The 26,852-nt window shown below is 41.0% G+C and overlaps 1 protein-coding gene across 5 annotated transcripts in view; it reads right to left on the reverse strand.

Annotated features, from left to right (window-relative positions):
* Positions 1-26,852, reverse strand: part of NPAS3 (neuronal PAS domain protein 3) — an 832,468-nt gene that overhangs the window by 224,879 nt on the left and 580,737 nt on the right. For all 5 annotated transcript variants that reach the window (XM_088024643.1, XM_088024642.1, XM_088024646.1 and 2 more), the window contains one exon: positions 11,371-11,460. In XM_088024643.1, the coding sequence (XP_087880769.1) occupies positions 11,371-11,460 (90 nt within the window). The remainder of the gene's footprint in view (positions 1-11,370; positions 11,461-26,852) is intronic.

Below are 26,852 nucleotides of genomic sequence, written 5' to 3' on the forward strand. Positions count from 1 at the left end.
AAGACCGAATGGCTATTAGACAAAAAGAATCAAGCCAGAAACTGACAAGAGAAACACCACCAACAGCCATGGTGTTTTCATTTTATAAACAGAAAACGAATGCTTGGGATTTCATCTCTGGGAAAACATTTGCTTTTTAGAAATAGTCATACTTGGCACTCCCTCTCCTCATTGCTGCTGACAGTTGCAGTCAGTTATTACACTGTTGTGACTTGGAAGCTGATGCCCCCAAACAGATCAGAATTAGTAACATCGTGATTCAGGATTGTCTCTTTTCCTCTCAGCTTGCTAATCTATGCTTCTTTTATAATTATTTTAAAAGGCACTATCTGATTTCCCGAGCACCGCCCCAGGTGTTCTCGGTGATAATGAATGGATAAACATATCATCCAGTGTCACGGAGCAGTTGTGACATTTTAGAAATATCTTCAGTTCAACTCTTCTAATTTCAATGTATGTTACACCCAAGGTTGCAGGCCTGTGTTTTTACTAAAGAGCTGAATGAGTCTCAGTAATTGCATGATTTACTTGTCTGCTCAAGTGAAAAGGTTTTGAAATGTAGTGAAATGGCACAGTCATTTCCTGGTCTTTGCAAACCCTGCAATGTCAATTTTAATTAATGAACTGGAAAAATTACGTTTTTTCTTTTCTTTTCTTTTCTTTTTTTTTAAATTTCAGGGAATTGGTTCCCAGTCTCACCTCTTATTTCCCTCTAATTTGCATCTTCTGTCCTGAGAGATGTGCTGACTTTTGTCATTCCTACAGACAGGCAGACAGGAGGATATCACAAGCATGCTAAACCTCTGGTGAACAGAGGCTCTAAGTGATCCTGGCCAACTAGCGTGCACGGTCCGATTGTCCAGACGGGGAGGTTGCAAATAACACTCCTATTACATTGGGCGACTGAGGTTGATACCCATACTTGCTACGAATGGTGAGCCCTGCTTGCTCTTAAAAAGTGGTCTGCCAACGGCATCTCATCTTCCACAGAGTCATTTTTGATGGATCTTAAAGTGGAATGCCTCTGAACACTTTCATTTTTGTGCCTCTCTCTTTCCTTTACCGCCCCCCGCCCCACCGTTTTGATTCCGTCAAGTAGATAATGATTCTTTGCCTAGATACTTAAAAGCAAGAAAGAAACTCACCACTTACAGGAGCACCTTGGAATACAAATAATTTTTATTTTGTCATTCAGCAATTTTGCTAGCCTCAACATTTCTTAAAAGAAAGCAAGTCTGTACAGTTCATGGGAAAGAACCAGAACTAGCTAATGCTACCATTCCTGTTTTCTGGAAACATTTCTCAGCGTTTCTCCTATGTACAGACAAGTGCATTCTGCACAAATGTTTTTTAAGCTCCCCCAAGTATCAAGTTTAACAATTAGGGACTTTGATGAACCAGATCGAAGCATCTAATAAAGTACAGTAAGAACAAACACCCAAAAGTCCAGCCAGACTACAGAGAGACAATAAAACTCAGAGGTTCATGTATGTGTTTATGCTCCGTAAAGCCTTAGCTCTTTCCTAATCTAGGCAATCTTCTATTGTTTCCTTGGCGAAGCATTACTAAAAGGGACTGCCTGTGGTTCTAAAGCAAGGCTCCTATTGGGCAGAGAGGCCAAAAGGGAGGAGGCTGCTTGGTACACAGCTTGCTTCTCCAAAATGTAGAAGAAAAACTAAATGGAATGTATGGTTCTTTCCCTGAATTCAAACGCTGCATTACTGACAGAATTCCGAGATCTACGAAATGCCACACTTGGCGCCCAGGTATTTTTTGTCCCCTCTGCCAAGGGCCTGAACTTGCCCTGAAAAAATCCAATCCCAAATCGCTTTTTCCTTTCCCAGGGAAAAGTTCCTCCTGTTCTTGAAAAGTTTGCCTAGTTAATGAAAGTAATAGATTTCATCGGCCAGCATATTACAAATTAACAGCATCAGAGGAAGTTTTGGTTGGTAACTTTACAGTGGTGGGAGGCTGAAAGGGGAGGAGACCTGGTTTGCTGTTTTAGTGAATCATTTTGGAAATTATTTCTATCAGTACACAAAAGTACAGTAGGCATAAAAAGCCAAATCAGAAAGAAAGCAATTCATACATTCCTATATGTATACAGGCATGTACATCAAAAAGATGTTCTAAATCATTGGAACAATTGCTATCAGTCTCTTTAGAAATGACTATTTAGGAGGGCGCCTGGGTGGCTCAGTCGTTAAGCGTCTGCCTTTGGCTCAGGTCATGGTCCCAGGGTCCCGGGATCGAGCCCCGCATCGGGCTCCCTGCTCCGCAGGAAGCCTGCTTCTCCCTCTCCCACTCCCCCTGCTTGTGTCCCCTCTCTCGCTGTGTCTCTCTCAGTCAAATAAATAAAATCTTTAAAAAAAAATGACTATTTAGGAAAAAGCGATTGCATCTTTGGACTGTCATCCAAAGGGGACCGAGGGAGTAAGAAAGATAAAAGCCACAGGGCAGTTGTTGTCTAAAACTGGCATCGATTTTCAGGTTATCAGCCTAGTTCTAGAACTTATGCAAAAACCTAAAGTCAATTTCCTTATTATATTCCAACTGAAATTACCGCTGAAATTGTTGCCATGTTACCCGTCATGAAAACCATGTCTTCTTATGTAAGAGCTAAAACCCAGTATAGATTGAATGTGTGTGTGTGGAAATGAAATTTGGATTTCACATGAATTTAACGATTCTGTGACCTCCTTCCCAAGAGGTCAAGTTATTTCTTATTCTTCATATGAGCAGTGCGCCTTCGCTCATCACTCTCACAGGGTCCGGGCTAAGTGAGGAAGGATAGCTGGTTTAGGTGTAGAGGTATTATTTTGCATATATTGCCTATGTAAGCCCCACATTATAGACAGAAATTATCTTTACTTTCCAACTTTGCATAATAAAATAAGCCATTAAATTAATACCATATAGAAAATACTGCTTGTCAGGCAAAGAAATGTACATTGCTTTCCAGAAAACCGGGGATATTACATTGCCAACGCCTGCATGAATAATACATGGGTTAATTCAGAAAAACACCATTTCATTATTTAAAAATGAATAAATTACAGACTTGGAATGATGACTAAATTTTCTTCTCCATCTTCCTTTTGCTCAGCACTCTACTTTAAAAGCAAGAGTGAAAATACCGTTTCATCCACACAAATAAAACAAGCACGCTCCTCAAAAAGTACTGTTTTCTGCCTTTACATTTCCCAAGCCCATAAAATGAAGACCCTTCATTTTCTTTTTTTTTTCTCCTGATCCTATTACCTCCAGAAATTAAGAAGCCATGGAAAAGGTCTTCAAATTATACATTTGAAGATGGTGAGCCTGTGTTTTATTGTCTTGTGATGCTATGATATAGTGTAACTAGACAAGCCCCCTTCACAGACAGGACTTTCTGTGTTTTAGTCTCAGCGCTTGGTAAAACACGTTCAAAGGAATAAATAAGAAGAATGTAATTCTCATGTATGTTGATGCAGCTATCCTTCATTTTCTTCCAGAGATTTTGGTCTACTCAGAAGGCCTGTTAAAAAAAAATCAGTCCCCTTTGGGGACTGATGAATGCACGGAAGACAGAAAGAAATGCTCCAGTAATAAGAAATTAATTTCGAGTTAAAATAAGTAAAACATCCCCATGCAGTGCATTTAGGCTGAGCAGAAAGTGACAGCCAGCAGATTATTCTACCGATTTCTAATGCTGGAAATTCGGATGGCATTTACTAGCATAACCTTTCAACTCTGAGCACATCAATAGAGGCCGACAGTGGCTTGAAATATGATTCCTTGCAGATAGCATATCCTCATTCATCTGACTGTGCTACTCTGTGCGCCACTGCACAAACAGCGTCTCACCCACTTCTGAGAGGACACTAATAAAAAAGGCATCAATTTTCAGCTCTAGTACTACTGTGATCTCTTTATATGTTCGACATCCAACATTAAATTAAAATGCTGTTATAAATCCTACTTTCTGAATCTGGAATGAGTGTTGGGTTTTTGTCGCATGAGACTGCAGCAAATCTTGTCAAAAGCAAGGAAGCACGTCTTGTTCACTCAGAATTAATGTTGTGGATGAAAGAAGGAGGTAAAAGGGGTTGAATATGGTGAACTGAGGGTGTCAAAGCCAGTGGGGACCGTAGCTGGAGGGTGTCAAACCAGGCAGGGTATTTGCTGCTTTCAAGAAGTGGCTAATCAAGAACTGTAATTACCAACGACAAGCCGTGTAGCAGGAAGCGCACCGATACGTAGGCAGGCATGCGCACGCGCGCGTGCACACACACACACACACACACACACACACACATCTCCGTATATATCAACAGAAAAATTTTAGGCATAAAAAATGGTCAATTAGTCCTCTCTGGCAGAAAAAATATTTTGTCAATACCAGTGGTCTTGAGGAAACCTCACGGATTACACCGAATCCCTACAGCAGATGCTGCCACTGGGATGCAAAGCCCAATGGCGCAGGGGGACGTGTGATCTGGGCCTTAGGTCGGGATTACATAATTTTAAAGTAACCAGAGAAACACCTCGGATCCCTGGAGGGTGAGGAAACAACATTATGTAAAACTAAAGAGTGTGGATTCAAACAGTTTCAGAAGCTTTCTGTGTCAAGACCAGAGGGGAGGGAATAAAAACAACAACAACAACAAATAACCCCCCAAAACCCACAAAACAACAAAAACAAAACCCCCCAAAACCTTGCAAGTGCAAGGAAAAAGAAACAGCTAGCTTTTTCCATTTTTGCTAAAGATGGGAAAGCACCATAGGGGAACATTAGGGAATTTTCCTCCTCTTTCTGATAAAAAGGTCCCTGCTAATGTAAGTTCTCACCGGGAACTCTGTGACCTAAAAGGTAAGAAGGTGGCTTCAACAAAGATACGGAGCGCTGAGTGGCTGTGTTCTGCCTGGCTCATTCATAATTATGGATGAAATAAAGAGGCGTGTTTGCCTATTTGGGAGGGTGGGGTAGAAGGAAAAGGGGGAAGAATGAGCAGTTCAATATCTGGATCGAACAGAGGAACTTTTTCCCCTAAGGATCATGCCGGAGGAACCTTGACATGCACAAAGTCAGAACGTAGACACAGTTGCCCTGGTGAGAACGATAAGGTCACCCGTGGGATTGCTGAGATTATCTCTGTCAAGCACTCGGACAGCATGCAGTCAAATGATGCATCATGCAGTCATTTTCGGGGGGGAAAAATCAATTTCTTCACCAGGTCGCTATTTGCTTTTCAAAGTGCCCTTGTAGGCCTTCACCACCAAGCATTTATCAATTTAAATGTTGTAAATTGATAATGTGCCACTGTGCCTTGTACTGTTTCTGAATTATTTTGATACTTATATTTTCTCAATAGTCTCTAAACCCTCAGAGCTTCCACATTCAAAAGGGCATTTTTCTTTGTTACACCAAGAAGTGATGAACTTTTTATGATTAGTACAGGAGAAAAATGCAGACTTGCTAGGGGAGGAAAAAAACACACAAGCTACGGAAAATTACACATTTTTCTTTTTCTTTTTTTAAGTTGAGGTATGTCCACTTGAAGCCTTTAGCAGGTGGGGGGATCACAGAGCAACATTCGGAGGGCTATTTGTATTCCTTTATTCAGGAACCTGTTATCTTAGTATTGCCTAAAATTAGAACACCGGCCGAAAAAAAAAAAAAAAACGCCAAGTAACACGTGGCCCTATTATTATAAGTCCTGTGCTGTGTTGAAATAATACCTTTTTTGTCTTTATATTCCAGCTATCTAGGATGTGATGATGCCAAACAACAGTAATAACTTGTAAGGAAAGCTAATGTCTTCCTTTTTTCACCCTACTAAAGCAATATATATATATATATATATATACACACACATCTTTTACAAGCATGGAAGCGAGAATATTAACCACATATTAACCTCAACTTGATTTGCATCGAAAAATGTGGAACGGAAGAGTTGAGGGTGCACTTTGGAAAAGCAAAAGAAAGACACGGCAGTTGCAAAGTATCTTTAACCTCCAGTGATTTATTGGCCCTCGGCCAAGTTATCAGGGGAATCTAATTCTTCTTTATTATTCAAATAAACCACATTTGGCACCATGGTTCCCTTTCAGAATAGCTTCACAAATAGACTGAGCTCTGTCATTTATTTGACCTTGTACTTGTGTGCTGTAGCTGTAATTTTATTTGCCATTCTATATAACAAATGCAGAGAAATCTAAAATATGGAGATGAACAACAACAGGATGGGGAAAAGAGGTAGTGGTAAATATATCTGCATGGCTTAAAAAAAAAAGACTAAATTTAAAACAATCACTTACCCCTTTTCACCTTCACCTCTTATTAGCCCTTCTATCTGCGACCACCCTGCCCCTTTCAGCAAGCTGCCTTGAGACAAGCCAATTTGTAAGCTTGTCTGCCGCTACCTTCTGGCTGGCTTATGACAACAAGGACGTATCTTCCACCAGGATGGGGACTGGGTGAGAAGTGACTCAGGCAAGCTAGCTCTGGGGGCAGGTGGGGAGAGATTAGGGAAGCATCTCCTGAGAGTGGTTAGCTGGCTGCAGGGTGTTTTCTAATGATATCACAGTGTAAAAAATATGTTAATTTCCCAGTTTGCTCTAGATCCCATTTTATTTTATTTTATTTTTTAAAGATTTTATTTATTTATTTGACAGAGAGAGAGCGAGAAAGAACACAAGCAGGGGGAGTGGGAGAGGGAGAAGCAGGCTCCCCGCTGAGCAGGGAGCCCGACGTGGGGCTCAATCCCAGGACCCTGGGACCACGACCCGAGCCGAAGGCAGACGCTTAACAACTGAGCCACCCAGGCGCCCCTAGATCCCATTTTATTTTAAATAAGACTCTATGTTAAATTGAAAACATTTTGCTGGCACAGGTGTGCATCAGAATCATCGTCTCTCACCCCACTTTCAAGGAAAAATGTTTTCAAAAAAATACGAATCCTTTTTTATCCTCTGGTTAACTGAGACCCATGTCCTCCGACTCCAGCAACCATACTGTTAAACTTCTTGTCAGTATTTAAGAGAAAATGCAGGATTTGTGTATGGATGAGGGAAAGCTGGTTTATAAAAGCACATAAACCATCAAACTAGTCAGTGCTATTATAAGGCCTGGATATCAGAAAGTCACTCTCAGAATGATCTTTGGCACACCAACGTCTGGAGGGAGGGGGGAGAGTCACCTGTCTGCTTAGGAGATTTGCAATATGTTCGTTCATATTTGTTATATGGTCAACACAGCCTTGCTCTGAATGTGAACTTCAGTGGAAGCAAATGATGGGTGGGTTATGTCATAACCCACATATTAGCCCCTCTAGAGATTGTATTTGAGATTTCTATACTTCAGTCCCCGAAAAACTTTGCTTTCCTGAAGAAGCAATGCTTCCTTATTTTTTGATGAATGGCTGTATTTCCCTTTTTGCTTCAGTTACTAGGGAGCTCACAGCTAACTGTGAAGCTTTAGCAGACTATTTATATCCCTTCTTAGAGCCTATATTGTGTTCTCCTACTATGTGGTAACAAATGATTTACTTTTGCCTTTTTTTCCCCTTATGCCCTAGCTATATTTTGCCATTATTTTTTATTATATACATTTATGTAAACTAATTCTTTTGTGGAAACAGGAGGGTATAAGCCAATGAATGACTATTTCTCTAAGTCCTGTATCAAACAAGAAATTTTTTTATTTATCATATAAAGTCTCTTTTGGATCCTTTGGTGATTATGCCACTTACACCCTGGAAGAGATTTCTTAAAATGTGACTATGTATCATTACTACATTTTTAGTGCTAGGGAATACACTGTTTTCTTTATTTATTTTCACTTATGCTTATTCCAGGATGGCTATAGAGTAGAGTTAGTTTTTAGCAGCTCTGAATGCTATCATCACGTATTAGAAGGCATGTATTAGAATCCCCACACAAACCAAACTCAGCATCGATATTTGGGGCTCTTTCTATTAAGATAAGGTTTCACAGTGAGTAACTGGGAATCATCTTTACCTAGGGAAGCAAGTCAACACTGTATATTTCTATAACCTGAAACCACATCTTGGATGTTGAGTTAAATATATATCTCTGGCAAAGTCAAAAGGGCTGCCCAAGGAGGTTCGAACATCATCGCAGATCCCTTCATTCCCATCATCTTGACAATATGAAAATACTTCAGAGAGAATAACTGCCACACATATGCACTGGACACCAGGAGCTGTTAAACTCAACAGAGAGTAGAGGAGAAATCCACTCTGGCTGTCTCTATATTCACGCCATACAACAGAGCTCAGTAGAAGTTTCTCTACTTAGTTTTCTCATGAGTCAAAATATCATCCTAATTCTTTCCTGAACATAAGCCACGTTAAAGCCACCATATTTATTTACATGTTGAAAGGAAGTAAAACTGAGGAAGGAATATTCTGAGAGTTACAAATGCAGATATAACTATGTTCTAACGAACTGACAGGCTCACAATATTCCTCAACAATTTCACTGGGTAAACCTTTGATGATACAGTTATGCTTTGTCTTTATTTAATGAAATTATTTTAAAAAGGAACCGAGAGACCATAATTTCATAGACTCCTTATCTCTGTCTAGAATTTGATGGAATAACTTCTGAGCCAAAGTTGTAGGACACAGAGTGTTTGGTTTGCATTCAATTAAGGGTGTATGTATGTGTGTGTGTGTGTGTGTGTGTGTGTGTGTGTGTGTAAAAGATTAAGTATGTACTTAATTGAATAACTCTGAGCACATTTTACGTAGCATGCCACCCATGGGGACCCCAAGCCCCGACAACTGCAAGAGGACACTGAAGAAACTTGAAAAGAGTTAAGTGTGGAGTATCCTATTAGGACTTAGACCATAACATCTACCGGGTTGGAAATCCTTTCCCAAAGTTTTGGCATAGATTTTTTTTTCTTCTCATTCTTTAGGCATTTAAAAACATACCGCACTCTTATTGGATTATTTTCACGTTAACCTGGAAATACTCTTACACTTTAGTTTTGAATGCTAAACACCTACATCAGCATATGCAAACATCATTTCTTAGTGACTTACCCTTCATCACTTCCAAATGAAGCCCTCTGTACCTCATAGTTTCTACCTGCATGTTCCACCATTGCTGGCGACACTGAACACATCTACCATGGAAGGTAGAAATACACTGGGGTCAGTGTCTGCTCCCGGGCAAATCAAGATGCTGACTATTGATACACACTTTAAAACCCATTACATAAAATAGCAGGGAATGACTGCACAGAACGTGCCAGTTACTGTCCCATGTCTACACAGCTGCTTTATCCTGCAGAAACCTCAATTATGGTCTCAGATTTTAGGAAAAGATTGACTTAATGTTACAGTAGAAAAGCAGTGAAATACACTGCTTTTAAGGAGAAACCAGCACAGGGTTAAAGCCAAATTTTTCTTGAACAGATGATATTTCAGATGGCCACACTATTCCAGATGCATCAATTTCCTTGAAAATCCAATCCATATATGTGCATATGCTGTGCTGGCAGGAGGACTGACTGAAATGGCCAAAACCCAAGAGCTAATATTCTTTTGGCCAGAATAATGCAATTATTATTTTCCTAGCTATCAGTCTAAGCATACAGAGCCATCTGTTATGCAAAGCAAACATACACATCTCAATTACAGAAAATGCAGTTGCCTTGACAGAATTTGGATTACACCACTAACCAGGGCTGTAAAATGTGTTTTGAGCTAGTATATAATGGATGCTTTTCAGGAGTTCCCTAATTAGCATTTACCTGCTTAAACTAATTATTCATCCTTCTTCTTCACTGGCTTATTAAACTTTGTTGGATACTCTGCATAAAACAGATGAATATGGGCATTGCAGAACAACAAACAGTGGTGTTTCCAGCTCTGAACAGTGTGAACGAACATGGTGGCGTGCCCATGAGAGCCAAACTGGGGATTCTCAAAACTCGTGTCCCAAATAGATTAAGACAAGGATTAAAATCTACAAAAAGCTATTATTACAAAACCAGAGATTTCAACAAGAGGCAAGAATGCTAATAGTGAGTTAACAATAGCCCAGTTTTTATCATTTGGTTTGCTAAAACCCACATAAAATAGAATTACTCTATAAACTATAGCCAATAGCTTGCGTGCTCTTCAAGGAAGAATTAATGGACCCTTGCTTGGATTTTCAACAGTAAATAATCAAATTTGGCAGTGTTTCCCCTCCTCCTCCAACCCTCCTCAAATGCCAAATATCTTTCTTTATTATTTCCCAGTGTCTTTCTTGATTTAGCTATTACCCAGCAAACTCACTAACAGCCAAAATGTTCCAGCCGTGCCGGATGCCTCCTTAGAGTGGTGCCAACTTTCGGAAGCAATGAGTCTGGGGTGGGTCTTGCTTAAGAGGAGAGAGACAAATCTTATCTCCGTCTTTAGCTCCAAGGGGCAACTGAATGAGAAGTAGATTATCCAACTTGGCAGATCATCACATACATACAAAATCCCTCCCACCGAGGCTGTGTTTTCCTCATGCCAAACTACCAGATGAAAAGGGTCAAACTCCGCCAATCACCTGTATGGGCACAGATATCCAGATGTTCAGCATTTTTACGGAAAAGAAAAAAACCCACATCTAGATAATTAGTGGAATCACAAACTTTTCTTCAGGGGATTTTGGCATTCTGTAGATGCAGCCTGTGTCCTGGAATCTGATGGAAGTAAAATTTGTGTGTTTCAGGGGAATCTCAAGACCTGACATCTAGGATTTTGTCCCTTGTCCCAGTTGCCTCCATCTTCTTTGCTTCCAACCTCTGACAGACACATGCGAATAATTAAACCGCACATAATGAAAGGCGCTCTTACTTTATGAAATTGTCTTTCAGCATTAGGAAGCATTTGCAAAGGCAGCAAAATATACCCTTGCTGGAATCCTCCCTGCAACACATTTTAATGGTCTCTTTCAGCATTTCTTGACTCCAAATGACTCCCTGTCATTGTGTCAGCTCCCAGGGTAATGCAGGGTACTCCATAAACATCCAGTAATAGGACACAAGGGAAGCACTATTAGTGTGTCCCTCTCCTACCGGGCACAGAGGTTTCAAAGTTCAAAACAACTGAGGAAAGAAACTTCATTTGTTCTCAATAAATTAATAATGATCCTTGGGTGGCAGGGGGGAGGGAACTAAAGTTTTGGAGCACAAGTTTATTCTGGACGTTCCAAACGGACAGAATTTTCTCACTGACTTTGTGAGAAGAGCCAGGTAGAGCCATTAAAGAATAAATTTGGTAATTCATGCCAAACCAATACCCGCTGAAGAAGGAAAAGCACAAGGCAAAAGGAACTTTCACAATCACCGTCAAGAATCTAAATTGTTGTTTTACTTACTTGTGAGAGGCCTAGGTAGATGGAGACGGTTTCGGAAATGTACAAAAATTTTCCTTCTTGATTTAGTGCAAATACAAAGCCGTCCAGGGACTGCAGAAAAAAATAAATATATAATTAAGTTAATAAACATATGATGGAGATTTAATTAATAGGGCATGTGATACAAAGCAACACATACTGAATTCAAGACTCTGTTTTTCTTCACGGCCAATAAAAGTCCCAAGATATTCTACCATTGCCCTGTAAGTGAACAAACAAAAGGTCTGAATGAAGACTACGAGCTTCCCTTTATTTCAGGGACTTCCTATGTCTCCGTCATTTTGACCAATATACATCATATTCTTGTACAAAATCAGGTCATGATGATTTTATGAGCTGTTGACTTTATTTTTTTGGATTCAGTAGGTTAAAAGATAAAATCAGCCAGATTCTCCACTAAATAGCTGAGCAGGAATGGAGATTGTAATGAGACGAGGGGAAAAAAAAAAAAGGGACCCTTTACGAAGAGCAAGTAAAAATCACCACTTGAGCTACTGTGGACATCAATAATTTGCTAATTAATAAAGGATTATACCCTTCTCACTCCCAGTGCCTATTGTGGTAGAACAAATAGGAAAAGTCAATACATGATGGGTGAACGATTATAGGCCGAAACCTTACAAACTGCAATCCTTTTTTGCAAAACTCTATGCTCAAGTTTTATTGTGATATATCTAGATTCTATTACAGCTCCTGAAATGGAAACAAAAGAAGAGGGTGGGGAGGGAAGGAAGCTACGCATCATCTGTAACTCCTGAAACCTTTGTACACTTTCCAAATGGAGGGTTGCGTTGTCAGTTTGAGGAGTGGTGTCAATCATCATGGACTCCAACTGCAATGTACCACTCAAATGGAGAATACCTTTGTTTCAAATTCTTGCAAACCAAGTGCATTTTATACCCTCCATCCTTATGTCTTTTGTTTCGCTTTATGTATTTATCTTTAACCAGGTAGGTGGCCCAAGTACTGCTTGCACGGGAAAAGATGGTTCAAAGAGTAGTGGTTTTTACAAAGGCTGTGAGGTTGGAAAAACAGGAACCCCACACTGGGATCAAGGCATGTGGCAACACTCAATTAATGACATAATTCTTAAGTATGGAAGGGTGGAAGTAGCATGTAAAATTCAGGTAGAAACATGGACTGTCTCAAATCTCAGCAATAATCTCAGTTGCCTAAAATACTGAAATAAAATACTGAACTTTTTTTTTAGAGCTCTAAAAGTATGTATGAAATATATATATTTATGTATGTACACGGGAATATGTACATTTGGATTCCATTACACACACACACACACACACACACACACACGACATTTGGATTCCATGCTTACTGACCCATTTTCAGAGCTCCACTGGTCAGAGACTGTGGGTAGCACCCAACTTCCTCCTCTGATTAGGTGTGTTGCGAAAACATTTCAAAAGTCACTTTACATGATGACATTACAAAATACATGATAGACAAGCTTTTGGTCAGGACATCGTCCATTTATTAAGCAATACGTGCTAAGCAGTTTGTATGTGTTATCTCTTTTAATTTTCACAGTATAATTTGAGGTAACTATATTATTATCTACATTTTATGAACAAGGAAATTGAGGCTCAGTGAAGGCAGGTGACATGCCTGTCTCCAGTTAGTGATGGAGTTAGGATTTGAACTGTGACAGTCAGAATTAATGACAGTACTGCCTCCACTAAAAACAAAGGTTCTCTGATTGATACGTGTAAATTAATGGAAAGAAATGGTCCCAGAACTTCTGAAGTTAAACTGTACTAAGATGCGGCCTATGACTTAAAAATCGTCACTTGATTTTGAATGATTCGTCCACTGTTAGGAGACAGATAGGAAGCGGGATGACAAGAGAGTCCACAAGTCACTCCCACAAGAGGTTAACTTGTCACCTTGCTATGTACTATGTCTCCTGGAATCAGCTATGGGACAGGGAACAAAATACTGCTTAGTGGACTCCTTCCCTCTGACCAAACTGCCACCCCCTCTGGAGCCTGGTGAGATGTAACCTTTCAAGCTTGGAGTGTGGCCCAGTGGAATCTCACTTTGAACCAGTGCAGAGGGACAGACGTTCCTTTTGTGGAAGTTTGGGAAGGATCTTGTTTCAACATGTCTTTACTTCACACAGGAGATCTCCTGAGGATGACTCATGAAGATTAAGACCCTCCCCGCTACTCCTTTAAGTCTTCCCCATGGACAAGTCTTCTACTCAACCCAATGGCCATGCCCTGGAATGCAGTCAGAGAGCTGTGTGAGCCATCATCTCAAACCTTACAGTGCTGTCAGATTAGAGAGACAGAGAGAGAGGAGACAGGAGAACCTTTTATGGGGACACATGACAAGTGGAAGGCTGACTCAAAGAAGAAAGGACTGCTGGAGCTGGCAGAGAGATAACCTCTTATCCTCCAAACCCTCATTTTACAGGTGAGGAAACTGAGGCAGAGAGAGGTTCAGTGCTTGGACCAGATCATTCGGTCAGCTGGTGGCAAAGCTAGGATTAAATGTGCTGCCCCACAATGATACTGTTAAAGCATTTATGATTGGTCCTGACTGGCTTATTCAACTCCCAAGGAGACTGAATTTCTCAACAGCGGGTGATGTCTTATTCATCTTTATCTCGCCAACACCTAACAAGCGCTCAAACAAGACTTAGTAACTTCCAGTTCTACCTCCAAGCCCCATACTTCTTCCCTTAGATCACGTATGCTAGAATGACTGAGAGGGATGGAAATTACCTTCTGCAAGAGTCCTGGTCATGAAGCCCTTAGAGGATTTGCAGACTCTGATGCTACAGATGTCTGACACAGCCTGGGATATCTCCTAACATTTGCAAGACCAGAGTCAGACTAGATTCTTCTGTAGTTCTCCAAAACACCTAGTGCAGGGCATTTGCCAGCCATACACATCCTTTCCGTTCTCCCCGAAAGGGATCATGATTTCGTAACATTAGGTTCCTATCTCTTGTATTCACTAAAACAGTAGAGGATGTTTGGGCATGATAGCAAGGAAAAAAAAATTTCTGGAGGCAAAACATCTGACGGTATTAAGCAACAGTGATCTAAGAACTGGCCAGTTTTGTTTGGCAAAGCAGAGGCTCCGACACATGTTCCAATTTCCTGGTGAGATTAAAATGAGTCTATGTCTACATGACACAAAGCATCCAGTCAATTCAATTAAAAATAACAGCCAATTTGGTGTGGGAAGAACGCAACTCGTCAGATTAGTTGTTTGTCATCACAGAGGTAAAAAACAAAAATAAACTAAACGAAACAAAACAAAGAAAACCTGGTTAGCCATATTTTTTACCTTTATGTTTATCATGTCATTATATCGACAGTGTGAGATGACTGTCCCAAACTCAGATCTGATTACCTTTCAAATAAGGCAATGGGATATGAACTTGGGTCAGTAGCAGACTGGCAAGGTTGCCCTTCACACAGCCATTGCCTTCTGATTGAGGGTCATCCCTGTCCACAGTTAGCTCTGTTCTGCTGCTTAGGGAAGTTTTAAGAGTAGCATCGATACTGGTTTTATGTGTGTGTCTTAGTCTTAAAAGGTGGCAGGAGGAAGGAAACATCCAATCCGTTAGTCTTGGGAACCAAAGGTGATTAATCTGAAAGTTCTGTGGAATTTTTAAAAATTCAGATTCAAGAAAGCTACTACATTCCAAGCTTTTTCAATCACTGCAGGCTACTTTTTGATTTTTTTTTTTTTTAACTGCCCACTGTTTTCAACAGGCGCCAATTAAGATTCTGGGGTCAAAGGGTTAATTACGTCTCCTTACTTACTATGTACAATTTTCTGATTATTAACTAAGGTTGGATTAAGATGAAAAAGAACCTACACAAATGTTAATGCTAGTCCCTCCTTGAGAAGATTTATTATAAAGCCATGCTGAAATCTATCTGCTTTCCTCAAAGCAGATGGAGAACAAAATCTTAGAAGAAACAGTAAAACAGACATTTTAAAGGCATGCTAGTATCTGATTTATCAAGACAGTTTTCTTATTACTAAAACCAGTTCTTAGCCATCCTGACAGGGCTGATAGGAGATTTCCTTTGTCACATCCTGGTAAGTCTATGAGGTACACATACAGGAGGGAGGCTTGGATGCACAAGTCAGGGGCTACAGCATCTCTGAATAATAATGCCTGTAATTATAATTTATATCCCCTGACATCCGTGTAACATATAAAGTATAAGACACAGTTTCTTAACCCCAAAAGCTGAGGGCCTCTACCAGTATTTGTCAAATGATGAGGTTATTTCCTTGCAGGGTATGAAACTAACTATAGCTTCATGACTGAAGGTACACTAATGTTTAATGCATTGTGCTAAATGGATTTATATTTGTCAAAGTAGTTTTGTCTCGGCTTCCTTTTTTTTTTTTCCCCCTGCATATTCCACTGCAGCCAAATCTCACAGAGTGAAATCTTAACCATGGTGCCCTTATGGGGTAATTCTCATGTATATAACCACTCTGAGATTAGCAGTTCTTTCTTCCACATTCCAACGCAGAAGAGGAAAAAAAAATCACCCCCAAACTCTTTTCCTATGACCTCACTCCAGTTAGAGTGAAGAATTACCAGTAGGCTAGGTTATTTTAATGACAGATTATTTTAAACTAAGCCTTCACCATCTGTTCCGCCCCCTAATTATGAATGCAAAAGGAACATATTTCACAATTACATCAGTAAAAAAGTAAGATACACGTGATTTAAATGCATGCATGTGCTCCATGTCCAATGCACCGTGCATCTGTGATGTTCTTCTAATTCAGGCTTAGACTATGCAGAAAATACCCAGCCCTGAGAGAGGACAGTTTCTGACACACCCAACTTTCTCCCCAAACCCAGGGTTTTTCATTGTTATGACAAAATCCTGTTAGAGCAGGAACAGAACACGGATGTCAGCACAAGGCTCTTGCAAGCCATGAAATAAGAGTATTTTATAACTGCTGAGACATCTTTGCCGTTCATGAGAAGAGGCTGTATGAGAAAATTTCTTCTGCTCTCTGAGCAATGGGTTAGCATGGGAAACAGGGGAGGCTGCTCTGGAACCATGCCTCCATCATCATGAAAGAAGCTGAGTGAATAAGCCAAGCACAGAAGAAGCCTGGCTTGAAGAGTGAGGACAGGGCTTCAATACCTATCTTTCCACTCTGTTTTGGCAGCAGATAAAAGAGTTAGAAAGACAAAAATGTTTCTTAAATTTTTTGGCCTTTGGATACAATAACACTTTGACAGAGCTCATTAAAATGCCATATTGCCCTCTGATTGCACTCAGGAGGTGATGTTAGACTGCTCACGCACACACATGTAGACTCGCAGCAACTTCAAGGAGCCTGGGACGATGCCCAGAAGTGCCCACATGTATCTGTTTATGGGGAAGAAAAAGTTTCCCAAATTTTGTCCTTGCAATCTGAGTTTTAACAATCAAGCACTGTGCAGAAACAAAAGCTTTATTTTTAGAGGTACGAATCTAAGTCAAGTATATTTTTCTCAAAGTAGATGAAAACAGACATCAAAGGTTTGGGCTTTAACTCTTAGGAATCTTCCAGAGCTTTCTGGCTCCTATGTCTCTTCCTTTGCCCCCTCCCCACCACTACGAGTCAATAACATGAGGACTAGCACAGGTTCATGTCATTATCATGTACCCAAAGACACATGTTTCCCCATCACAACCAAATTAGATTCATTCCGTCCCATCTGAGCATTTTCCCTCTAAAAAAGAATTCTAGAACAACAAACGTTGGTGCCTCAAAATGCCTCTCCTAAGAGTTTCCTAAAACACATAAATCTAAACATCTTAGGTGAGAAAACAGTGCAGAGAGGCACAGGCGGCCTCTCTTAGTTCTTAGCAGAGAGTTACCAGAATAAAAGGAGAGATGTTGAGCTAGTGAAATGTTAAAACACGAAAAGAACAAAGACATCTGCTTTCTGAGCAAGGAGATCAGGTTTGGCTTCCGCTCATTAAAATTCCATTTTGTGGAAGCTGTGTATCAAAGTGCTGACCTTTTTTCCTCTGGGATGCTAGTTCAAGCCTTACATCCAGCCCTTGAGGGATGTAGATTTCTTGATTTGAACACCCAGCCAAATGGACAACAGGCTCCGGTATGAGGACAGGGTGCAGCATTTGGGGGAATTGCACGTGTCTGTGTCTCTGAGCCCTCGGGGGCAGCGCATGGACCCCACATTATCTGTTGCTTGTCCTGGGAGACTGGCACTCCACGAGGCTGTCGGTGCCCATGTGCTGCTCACCAGCTCCTTTCGCCTGAGGGAGAGGATTCTCACTAGTTATGCTAAGGCACAGATATTCACTGGCACATTAAAACGTCTCCTTCCTGTGTATGTGGTATACTAATTTACTGAAAGCCAGGAGCTAATTCCTTATTGTGCATCTTTCCCTTTTAATTCAGGGTTCTCTTTCAAGTTAAAGGAAGAACTCTCATGCCAGTGGGAGTAATATAAATAGTACATTGTACTCGTCTTGAAAAGCCAAAAAATGTCACTGCTTTGCTTTGGCTACTCATGGAGCTTGGTCACACACAGGGTGTACTGCAAGTTGTCTGCATTATACAAAACAGTACAGAGATTAGAACATATTTTTTTAAATTAATTTATTTATTGGGGGGGCAGAGGGAGAGGGAGAATCCTCAAGCAGATTCCCTGATGAGAGTGGAGCCCAGTGCAGGGATCGAGCTCATGACCCTGAGGTTATGAATTGAGCCAAAACCAAGAGTCAGATGCTTAATGACTGCGCCACCCTGGTGCCCCTAGATAGGTATTATTTAATCCTACTTTATGGATAAGGAAGCTGAAGCCCAGACAAATTAAGTACATTGCTCAGTGTCACACATCAGTATGTGGTAGATCTAAGAAAGAAGGATCCCTCTTTTTCCTCCTCATGCTAGGGCTACCTGCTGGGTACTTTAATTGTTTCATACCTCATCAAAGCCGCTCAAAATCTGTGCTTCCTCCAGCATTTCTTTCCGCATAAGAGATTCTCATGTTCCTCCTGTTTAAGTGTGATGCATTCAGAAAACAACTGTTGAGTGCTCACTATGCACTGGGCCTGAACCAGCTGAGCTTTCACACAGCTGAGCAAGGACCCAACTCACAAGCTTCTTCCTTTTCTCTTCTCGTTTCTTTTCCTTTTCTCTTTTCCCTTCTTTTTCCTTCCTTCCTCCCTCCCTTCCTCCCTCCTTTCCTTTTTTCCTTCCTTCCTTCCCTCCCTCCTAGATTTTATTTTTATTTATTTGACAGAGAGAGACACAGCGAGAGAGGGAACACAAGCAGGGGGAGCAGGAGAGGGAGAAGCAGGCTCTCCGCTGAGCAGGGAGCCTGATGCGGGGCCAGATCCCCGGACCCTGGGATCATGACCTGAGCTGAAGGCAGATGCCCAATGACTGAGCCACCCAGGCACCTCCACCAGCTGCTTTCTTAAAGAAAAATCATCTGTGGGATCTAAGACTAAGCACATGAGCAGAGTTGGAAATTAACTTTATAAAGCAAAAAGCTGCAGGGCAAAGGCAGTTTCCAGCTTAGCATATATTCTGTACGAGGTGGGGATCCCTGTCCATTATCACTAAGCTCCATACCTGTCATATGCTGTCTTTGATTTAGAAAAGGCACGGATTGATGAAATTTGTATTTTTTCAGCATTACTGAGGTATAACTGACAAACGAAATTGTGAGATATTTAAAATATACATTGTTGTTTTTTTTTTTAAGATTTTATTTATTTATTTGACAGAGAGAGAGACAGCGAGAGAGGGAACACAAGCAGGGGGAGTGGAAGAGGGAGAAGCAGGCTTCCCGTAGAGCAGGGAGCCCGATGTGGGGCTCGATCCCAGGACCCCGGGATCATGACCTGAGCCGAAGGCAGACGCTTAATGACTGAGCCACCTAGGCGCCCCTAAAGTATACAGTGTGATGATTTCTATACATACACATGGGATTCCTCCCATCTAGTTAACGAACATATCCATCAGCTCGCATTTTTATCTTTTTGGAATTTGTGAATGTACAGTCAAGAGACTGCTAGACCTCAAGGAAATTCTCCTGTGTTGGAGGAAGGGGCTAATGCCTAAAAGGAGAGAAGGGACACCACGGTTAATAAAAAATTGCTAGGAGAACCACACTTCCCAGCAGCAATGGCCAGGACAAGCCTTGAGCACATACACCCGTGGGCCACGGGGCTGGCCAGCACAATGAGCCCATTTACTGGCCCAAAGTTTTTCATTGAGAGTTAGGGCTTTTTCCTTCTTCTTCTGGCGTATCATGTACTATTTTATGTAGAAGTATACTGTTTCATGTAAGATGACTTTACAGAAATTTATTTTGCAATCATGTGTGCTTGGAAGTACATCCTCGATAATAACAAGGTAGACCCATATTGTTATTTCTCTTATGGCTGATTATGACCGAACCTGATTGTTTAACTGGGCAGTGGGTAACTTTTAAAAAATAGGCTCCTTAAGAGAAACTAATAAAAGCCTTGTACGTGTATTCCTTTAGGTAAGGAGTTTGTGTCCAGGGTAGTAACAGTGATTAAAGAACCCTATAATGAATTTAGCAGATTAAAAGACCATTTAGAGACCTCGGAGATTAATCTGATGTATTCATAGGAGTTTCATTTCAGGAAACATTTATTGGTATCTCTAGGGAAAAGGTATTAAAAACATTTGTACCGAAAGGAACTTGGTTGTCACAAATATAGTTGCAATGGACTGAATTATATCCCTCCCAAATTTGTATGTTGACACCCTAACCCCCGAGGTGACTGTATCTGGGGACTGGACTTCTAGGAGATAATTAGGATTAAATAAGGGCATAGGGGTGGGATTCTAATCCAACAGGACTGATAGCCTTATAAGAAGAGAAAGAGAGAGTTATCTCTTTCTCTTTGGGCATGCCCCCCAGGAAAGGCCATGAGAGCCCAGAGCAAGGAGGTAGCCATTTGCAAGCTACAAATAAAGTCCTTAGCAGAATCTGACCATGCTGGCACCTTGATCTTGGACTTCAAGCCTCTAGAACTGTGAGAATATAAATGTCTGTTGCTTAAGCCACCCAGTCTACAGTATTTTGTTACAGTAGCCTGAGCAAAGATAGTAGTTTAGGAATTCTGGTTGGGGAAAACCCGTGGGCCATGAAAATCTTTGATGTTAATTTCTGGAAATCACTGTAACTAGATTCTCTCTTTATTTATCATTCATATAATTAATAATTAATTTTTACTAGACCCACATAAAACTATAAATATGATGGACTGATAATAGAAAGTAGAGTTTACTTCCAGAAATCGACAATGCCGAGGATTGCTTTTGAAATCTTTTTCAAGTAACTGCACCTCTTCTGGGTCCTACATTTACAATATTGAAATCTTTATATTGGTTTTCCGTGCATTTCAAATGCTTAGAGGCTACACTGCTTCATTGCCTTAGCTCCATACAAAGCAGAGATACACATTTATGGGAAAATCAACTATTCTGATGGAATTGGGAACATGGTGCTGAATGATCTTGGGATCAACAAGTGGGTTTACAGTTTGCTCTGGCGCTCAGCCGGCTCTGCTGACCTTCTCCTTTCATTGTAGTTGGCCGTTGGGTCTTCGTGAGAAAGACCAGCATATACTCCTTGTCCACAGAGCTCTCATCCTATTCAGGGCTTCAAGGAAATGCTTCTGCCTTTATCCCCACATGCCTATTTGACACGCACGAGGCAAAGGAGATTGTTGTTTATTGTTTGCTAACACACTTGCATATATACAAAGCGAAACGACTCACGTCATAAGTCTTCTTCAGAGAATGTCTAGATGATATCCTTCGAAGGAGAGTGGTTTAGGATACGAAATTTGCCAGGACCACATTTGCTAGGTGGACATTAAACGACAGTCTCAACGTATGCAGTTAAAAGCAGTGGTGCTTGGCTGTGGATCCTGGCTTCCACCATGTCCAATTCAAGAACAGAATGAAAGAACCAGGCCAGGCGATGAGGTTTTGGGTGGTGGCAATTTTGTGGGATAAAAACATTAGCAAAGAAGGAAATTAAATTAAATGAGATCGGAGTTTCCTTCCTTTTGCTGTTCTACTTCAATGACTATCCTGACTGACAAAGAATTCATAGCCATCACTGAGGAGTAACTGGCTATTTTACTATTTGAATTTCCAGGATCAAACGATGCTTTAACCTAAATCTCTGAGATTTAATAGGAATCATGGGACTGAAGTTGTCTATAGAGAAGTATAACTAACGGGAACACAAAGATAAAGTCTAAAGTGACTACCACAAATGTAAAATCAGCTATGTTAAGGTAACTTGAAGAAGGCAAAGAATGCATCTACAGGGGGAAACCGCTGGGCTTGCTGTCTCCATGCCTTTCTGACCCACCATATGAGGCAGCAAAAAGGACAGACTCAATTCTCTTCTGTTGAAGTTATTTGACCGATAAATCAAATAATCACCGCAATTTTTTTTTCCTTTTAAAATAGGCGCTCAAATTTGTTTAAAAAGCATTTGAAAGGTATAGTTCTGGTTTGTCTTACAGTTTTTCTAGAGTAATGCACAGTGGGCGGCAAAGGGCAAATTAGATTCAATATGGGAGCTGTCACTAGATGGTCAATTTTTCAGGAACAGGTCTGTTCTATATATTTCGAGATTCCTAGATACTTAAGAGATAAATATATTTTAAAGGTGCTCACATGCACTCTTACAACTACCAAACAGGATGGACCATTTTATGGAGATAATAAGGCCACCACATACATTTCCCAGGGCAGAAGGAGGTGTCAAAAGTTTTTGCCCAGGGGCGCCTGGGTGGCTCAGTTGGTTCAGCGACTGCCTTCGGCTCAGGTCATGATCCTGGAGTCCCGGGATCGAGTCCCACTTCGGGCTCCCTGCTCGGCGGGGAGTCTGCTTCTCCCTCTGACCCTCTTCCCTCTCGTGCTCTCTATCTCTCATTCTCTCTCTCTCAAATAAAGAAATAAAATCTTAAAAAAAAAAAAGTTTTTGCCCAGACAATTTTTGCTTTCCCTCCTGTCCTCAAGTTCTCTCATCACACAGGATCTTCCCCTTTCCTGGACTCTTCGGTGAAGTCAGAGACCAGGAAGTGACATCCCAGACACCTGCCAAAGAATGTTGGACCTTGATTTTTCACTTTTTCCTAGGCAGGCAGCACTGCCTGCTAGGCAAGTCTAACTTACTTACTACGCATTTTGCCTTGAGCTATTTGGCACAGGGTGTCATGGAACACCACCATCGACTCTAGTTATAGAGGCTGTATTACCTGACACTCCTGAGGAATCACTAGATCAAGTGTTTCCAGTGACTCGGGGCCATGTGGTTTGCTGAAGTTATAGAATAGCCGATAAGGGATTCGCTCTAACAATAATCTAGGTTATGCATGATCTACTCAAATGCACTGATGTGCCAATTCACAGTAATTCCAAATGAAATTTGCAGTTGGTCGTATTGATAATTCATTCACTAGAAACCTTGAATCAATAGTCTCAGCCTAATTCTAATGTCCACAATGATCCATTTACCCACTCTTTTGACTTAAATAGCTAAAGATAATGTTAGAACAAAAATAATTTGAAAATGGATATATTCCACCATTCAATGCATTTGATGGATGACAGTCCATCTCTCAATGACTATTAGACTTATTAAAATTCTATTTAGTCTACAGGATTTATAGTGGCCTCAACCAGATAGCCCTATGATACCTTCAGCCACAACTGTCACCTCCCACTTAGTCTCTCTCAACCTTCTATGTCAAAGGCATCCAAATTGCCAACAACAGTGGTATGAAGGGGCAAGCATATTGATTAAATTCCAAGCCTGAGTTTTCAGTTGGCCCTCTGCCTGGTTTCCTTTAAGGGCCAGGTTTATGAAGTAAAACTTATTTTCATTGTTAAAATGCTATTTTTCTTAGCTGTCTAGAATGCCAAGACTCCAAGATAGTCAACTTCACAATTAAGAAATGTCCCACCTGTATCTACCACACACACACTCTGTTACAGAAGACATTAATAGTTTCAATGAAGTCCCTAATAATTTAAGAATGATGAATCCTCATTAAAACTCTTCTTCAGACCTATCTTAGAGTCCACGTAAGCATCAGCCTCCCCACGAATGATAGAAGCCTGAAAAAAGTGAGAAGTACAATGTCACCTGGGATTACCTTGGAAACCGCAGTGCACGGGTTTCGAATCAACAGCTTCTCCATGTCTAGGTTCTCATTTCAGCCTCCTTTTCATTTTTTCTCTCCTATTTCCTTTTTCCCCTCTTCTCCTTTCACCTATTGATTTGCATTCTGTATTCATCCATTTAGTGCAAGAGGTGTGGATGGCTGCAGGGATGGTGTGGCTGTGGTGGTACATGTGTGCTGTATTTCATGGCCCACGTTCCCAGCAATCCTGTTCTGAATGCATTTTTATGTGGAAACTACCCTGGGCAGTAAAACACCCAATGGATTTGTTTATACATAGGTACACAGGACTCATGGATGTGTAATGATTACTAACAAATTTTGAAGATGAAGAATGGCTCCAAATTTGTGTAGGCTAGCGTACATTTTATGTGGTTGAATATTGGGGATAGATTCTTTTTGCCTCCAATGAGATTTGTTCATTCTAGTCTTGACCTTTTCCAACAAGTACGATTTGTTTTATTGTCTTGCTTGGGGGCTTCTCCTTAGTAATAGGATGACCTACTTTAATTTCTACTTAAATGCTTTGCAGGCTGGAGAGGGAGTTCCCCTAAAGGATTGAGCCCCTAAAGACTCAAATTGGCCTCTGTGCCCTAATGGAAGACTTTTATCCCAAAGCAAATAAAAACTATATTAAGGGTTTTACAAACAGAACCTTAAGCTGTTATCATTTTCTGTGTGTTCCTTCTATTCTTATTATAGGTAATCACACTTGCTTAAGATATTTGCTGCTCTTCTCCACCAGATTTTTATCCCTTTCCTGGTTCTTTTCTGCCATAACAGGCACCTCTCATGAAAGTGTATACCCAGTATTATTTTGCCATTTCCTAAAAAGCACACAGACATGGCCTAATGGCACACGGATGTGACCTACTAGGCAGGTCTGATGGACTGTATGTTGGCACAGGTCTCCATAGTTTATTAACACCCTTCATTTCACTTGAGCTAATGAGACCAAGACAGTGTAATGGTGAATGACTGACATTATTATCGGTATTCTACTATGCAGTGAGTCCGGCTCTTTTCCATAATCTCAGCAAGGTGTAAGTAACACACGCTTACAGGCAATGAATGAAAGAAACTCACTCCACGTATTTCCAAATTCAATTCTTCCTTATACTGGGCTCCCTTAACACACTGAACTACGTGATCGCAATTAAAATCTCCAATAACATGATGGAATACAAAACCTTCATGTTGAACAGGATTAAAAATCCTTGCCTCAAAAGGCTTAGTACATACAGCAAAATCTAGGGTTCTGCCATGAGTCATATATGCTTGCTTCTTCAAGGCTGAATCTTTCGCCTTATAGGGACACAAAAAAGAGAATGGTGGGTGTAGCAGGCTATCCAGCAACTTTTTGAAGGAACCATATTACTAATGTCCCCTTTTGTCATACGAGGCAGCACGAGTGAATTACACAAGAGAACATCTAGGCTCAAACACTCAGGTACAGAGAGATGCCAAGCAGTAGCACCTAAGGGCTGGGTGACATGGGCTGAAACATTAGGACCCTTCCCATCACTTTTCTGTATAGGCCAGTCAACAGCAGGATTGCTGACATAGTAATACCCAGCTGACGTGGTTTAAAGAGAATCAATCCTTTCACATCTCTCCCTAGAGTTTTTCCAGGGTGTTCATAAAAAAAGGGAGGGGGGAGATCTGGGTATCATCCAAATCCCAGGTAAGGCACCAGAAAGGGGGCTAGAGGGACAGATTCCTGGCCTTGTTAAGAGGTGTGAGAGAGGAGACTTCCAAAGTCAGAGAGCTTTGTAGAAACCCACAAAGAAGAGGATTAAGGAAGGAGTAAGAGATGCATCAGGCAGATAGATGTACTTCTGCCGAGACCAGGATGCCTTGATCATTGCTAGGGAGCACATTCTATAGCTTTCACCAGGGAGACACCTGCCACAGTTCTTGAGAAATGCTCCTCCTGTCAGAGGCCACAGCTCATGGCTCAAAGACCTGGCACTATAGAGGGATCCCTCTAGATTCTACATGCCAGTCGTTTGCAACGTGAGATCTGACTGTTAGAAAGACTCCAGTCAGTTTCATAAGCCCAGTCCTTTAAAAATGAGAACGATTCTAGGATGTGTGTGTGTGTGTGTGTGTGTGTGTGTGTGTGTGTGTGTGTGTGAATACTATTATACATCATGCTTATCAGTGACAGCATTTATTAAGGTGGCCCCTGTTTTGGACCCTGGGAGAAGGACTTTACATTGACCAACCCAGTTCAGTCCTCACTTCCTAACTCTGATGTATATGCCATCAGTACCCCCTTTTGAGATGAGGAAAACTGAGGTCACATGGTAAGCAGGAAAGCAAGAACTCAAATGCAGCCTGCTCTACTATATAGTGACTCTGAGGATTTGGAACATATTTTTTCATGACAGAGATTCTTCACTTTTTGGCATCAAACTGCTACCATTTGTACCCCTGTACTGAGTTCCTGGGGCAGAGGGCAGAGGGCAGAGAGGTAGTATGCTCAAGGTGATGTCCAAAGCAGACGTGGGACAAGGCAATGGTTGTTGTCTTCTCTGATTGTGACCTCAGCCAACTGAGAGGTTGTGGCGGGGGGAGGGTTAGGGGATAGGTTCCTTCCCCTACACAATCTAGGTAGGTTTAAGCCATAACTTGGTAGGTTATAATCTACTGGGTAAACCCCATTCCACAGGTGCATTGTTTTATAAAGGTTGATTCCTAGGCAACTTTTCCCCTTTTCGACCTCAATAATGTACATTCAATAAAAAGTAGTGAGGCAAGTATACAGAAAGGCAATTCTTCTATGCTCCAAAGGTATTGGAAACAGACATCTGTATGGATACTGGTATAAAAATCTCTTAAGAATTTGAAGCAACAAAGGGCATTGTTCTAGATATTGAAGCAGTGAAGATAGTAACAGTAACATGTTCTTATTAGTAAGCTTCTATTAAATATACTAATATTGTAATGGTGTAATACTGATTCTGTATTGTTTCCACTGTTTCCTCTTCAAGTATAAAGGGAAACAGACGAAAATGGGTATGGACTAGGGAGGAGATGGTCCTCAGGCCTCCTCAAACTCAGCTTGTGTTTCAGATGAGAAGTGAGGAAGAGTAAGAATACAGGAAGAGATGGAGGGAGGAGGAAACCAGAGCCCACTGGGGTCCTCCCTTTGTCCATCGACCGCTTTGACTTGCTAGTTACTTCCTGTAAGTGCATAGCACTGGCCTGCTTGGTCAC

Source organism: Eumetopias jubatus, unplaced genomic scaffold (genome assembly GCF_037043125.1).
Source record: "Eumetopias jubatus isolate StellerSeaLion01/CBP00866 unplaced genomic scaffold, mEumJub1_p1.0 scaffold_7, whole genome shotgun sequence".
Taxonomy (NCBI): Eukaryota; Metazoa; Chordata; class Mammalia; order Carnivora; family Otariidae; genus Eumetopias; species Eumetopias jubatus.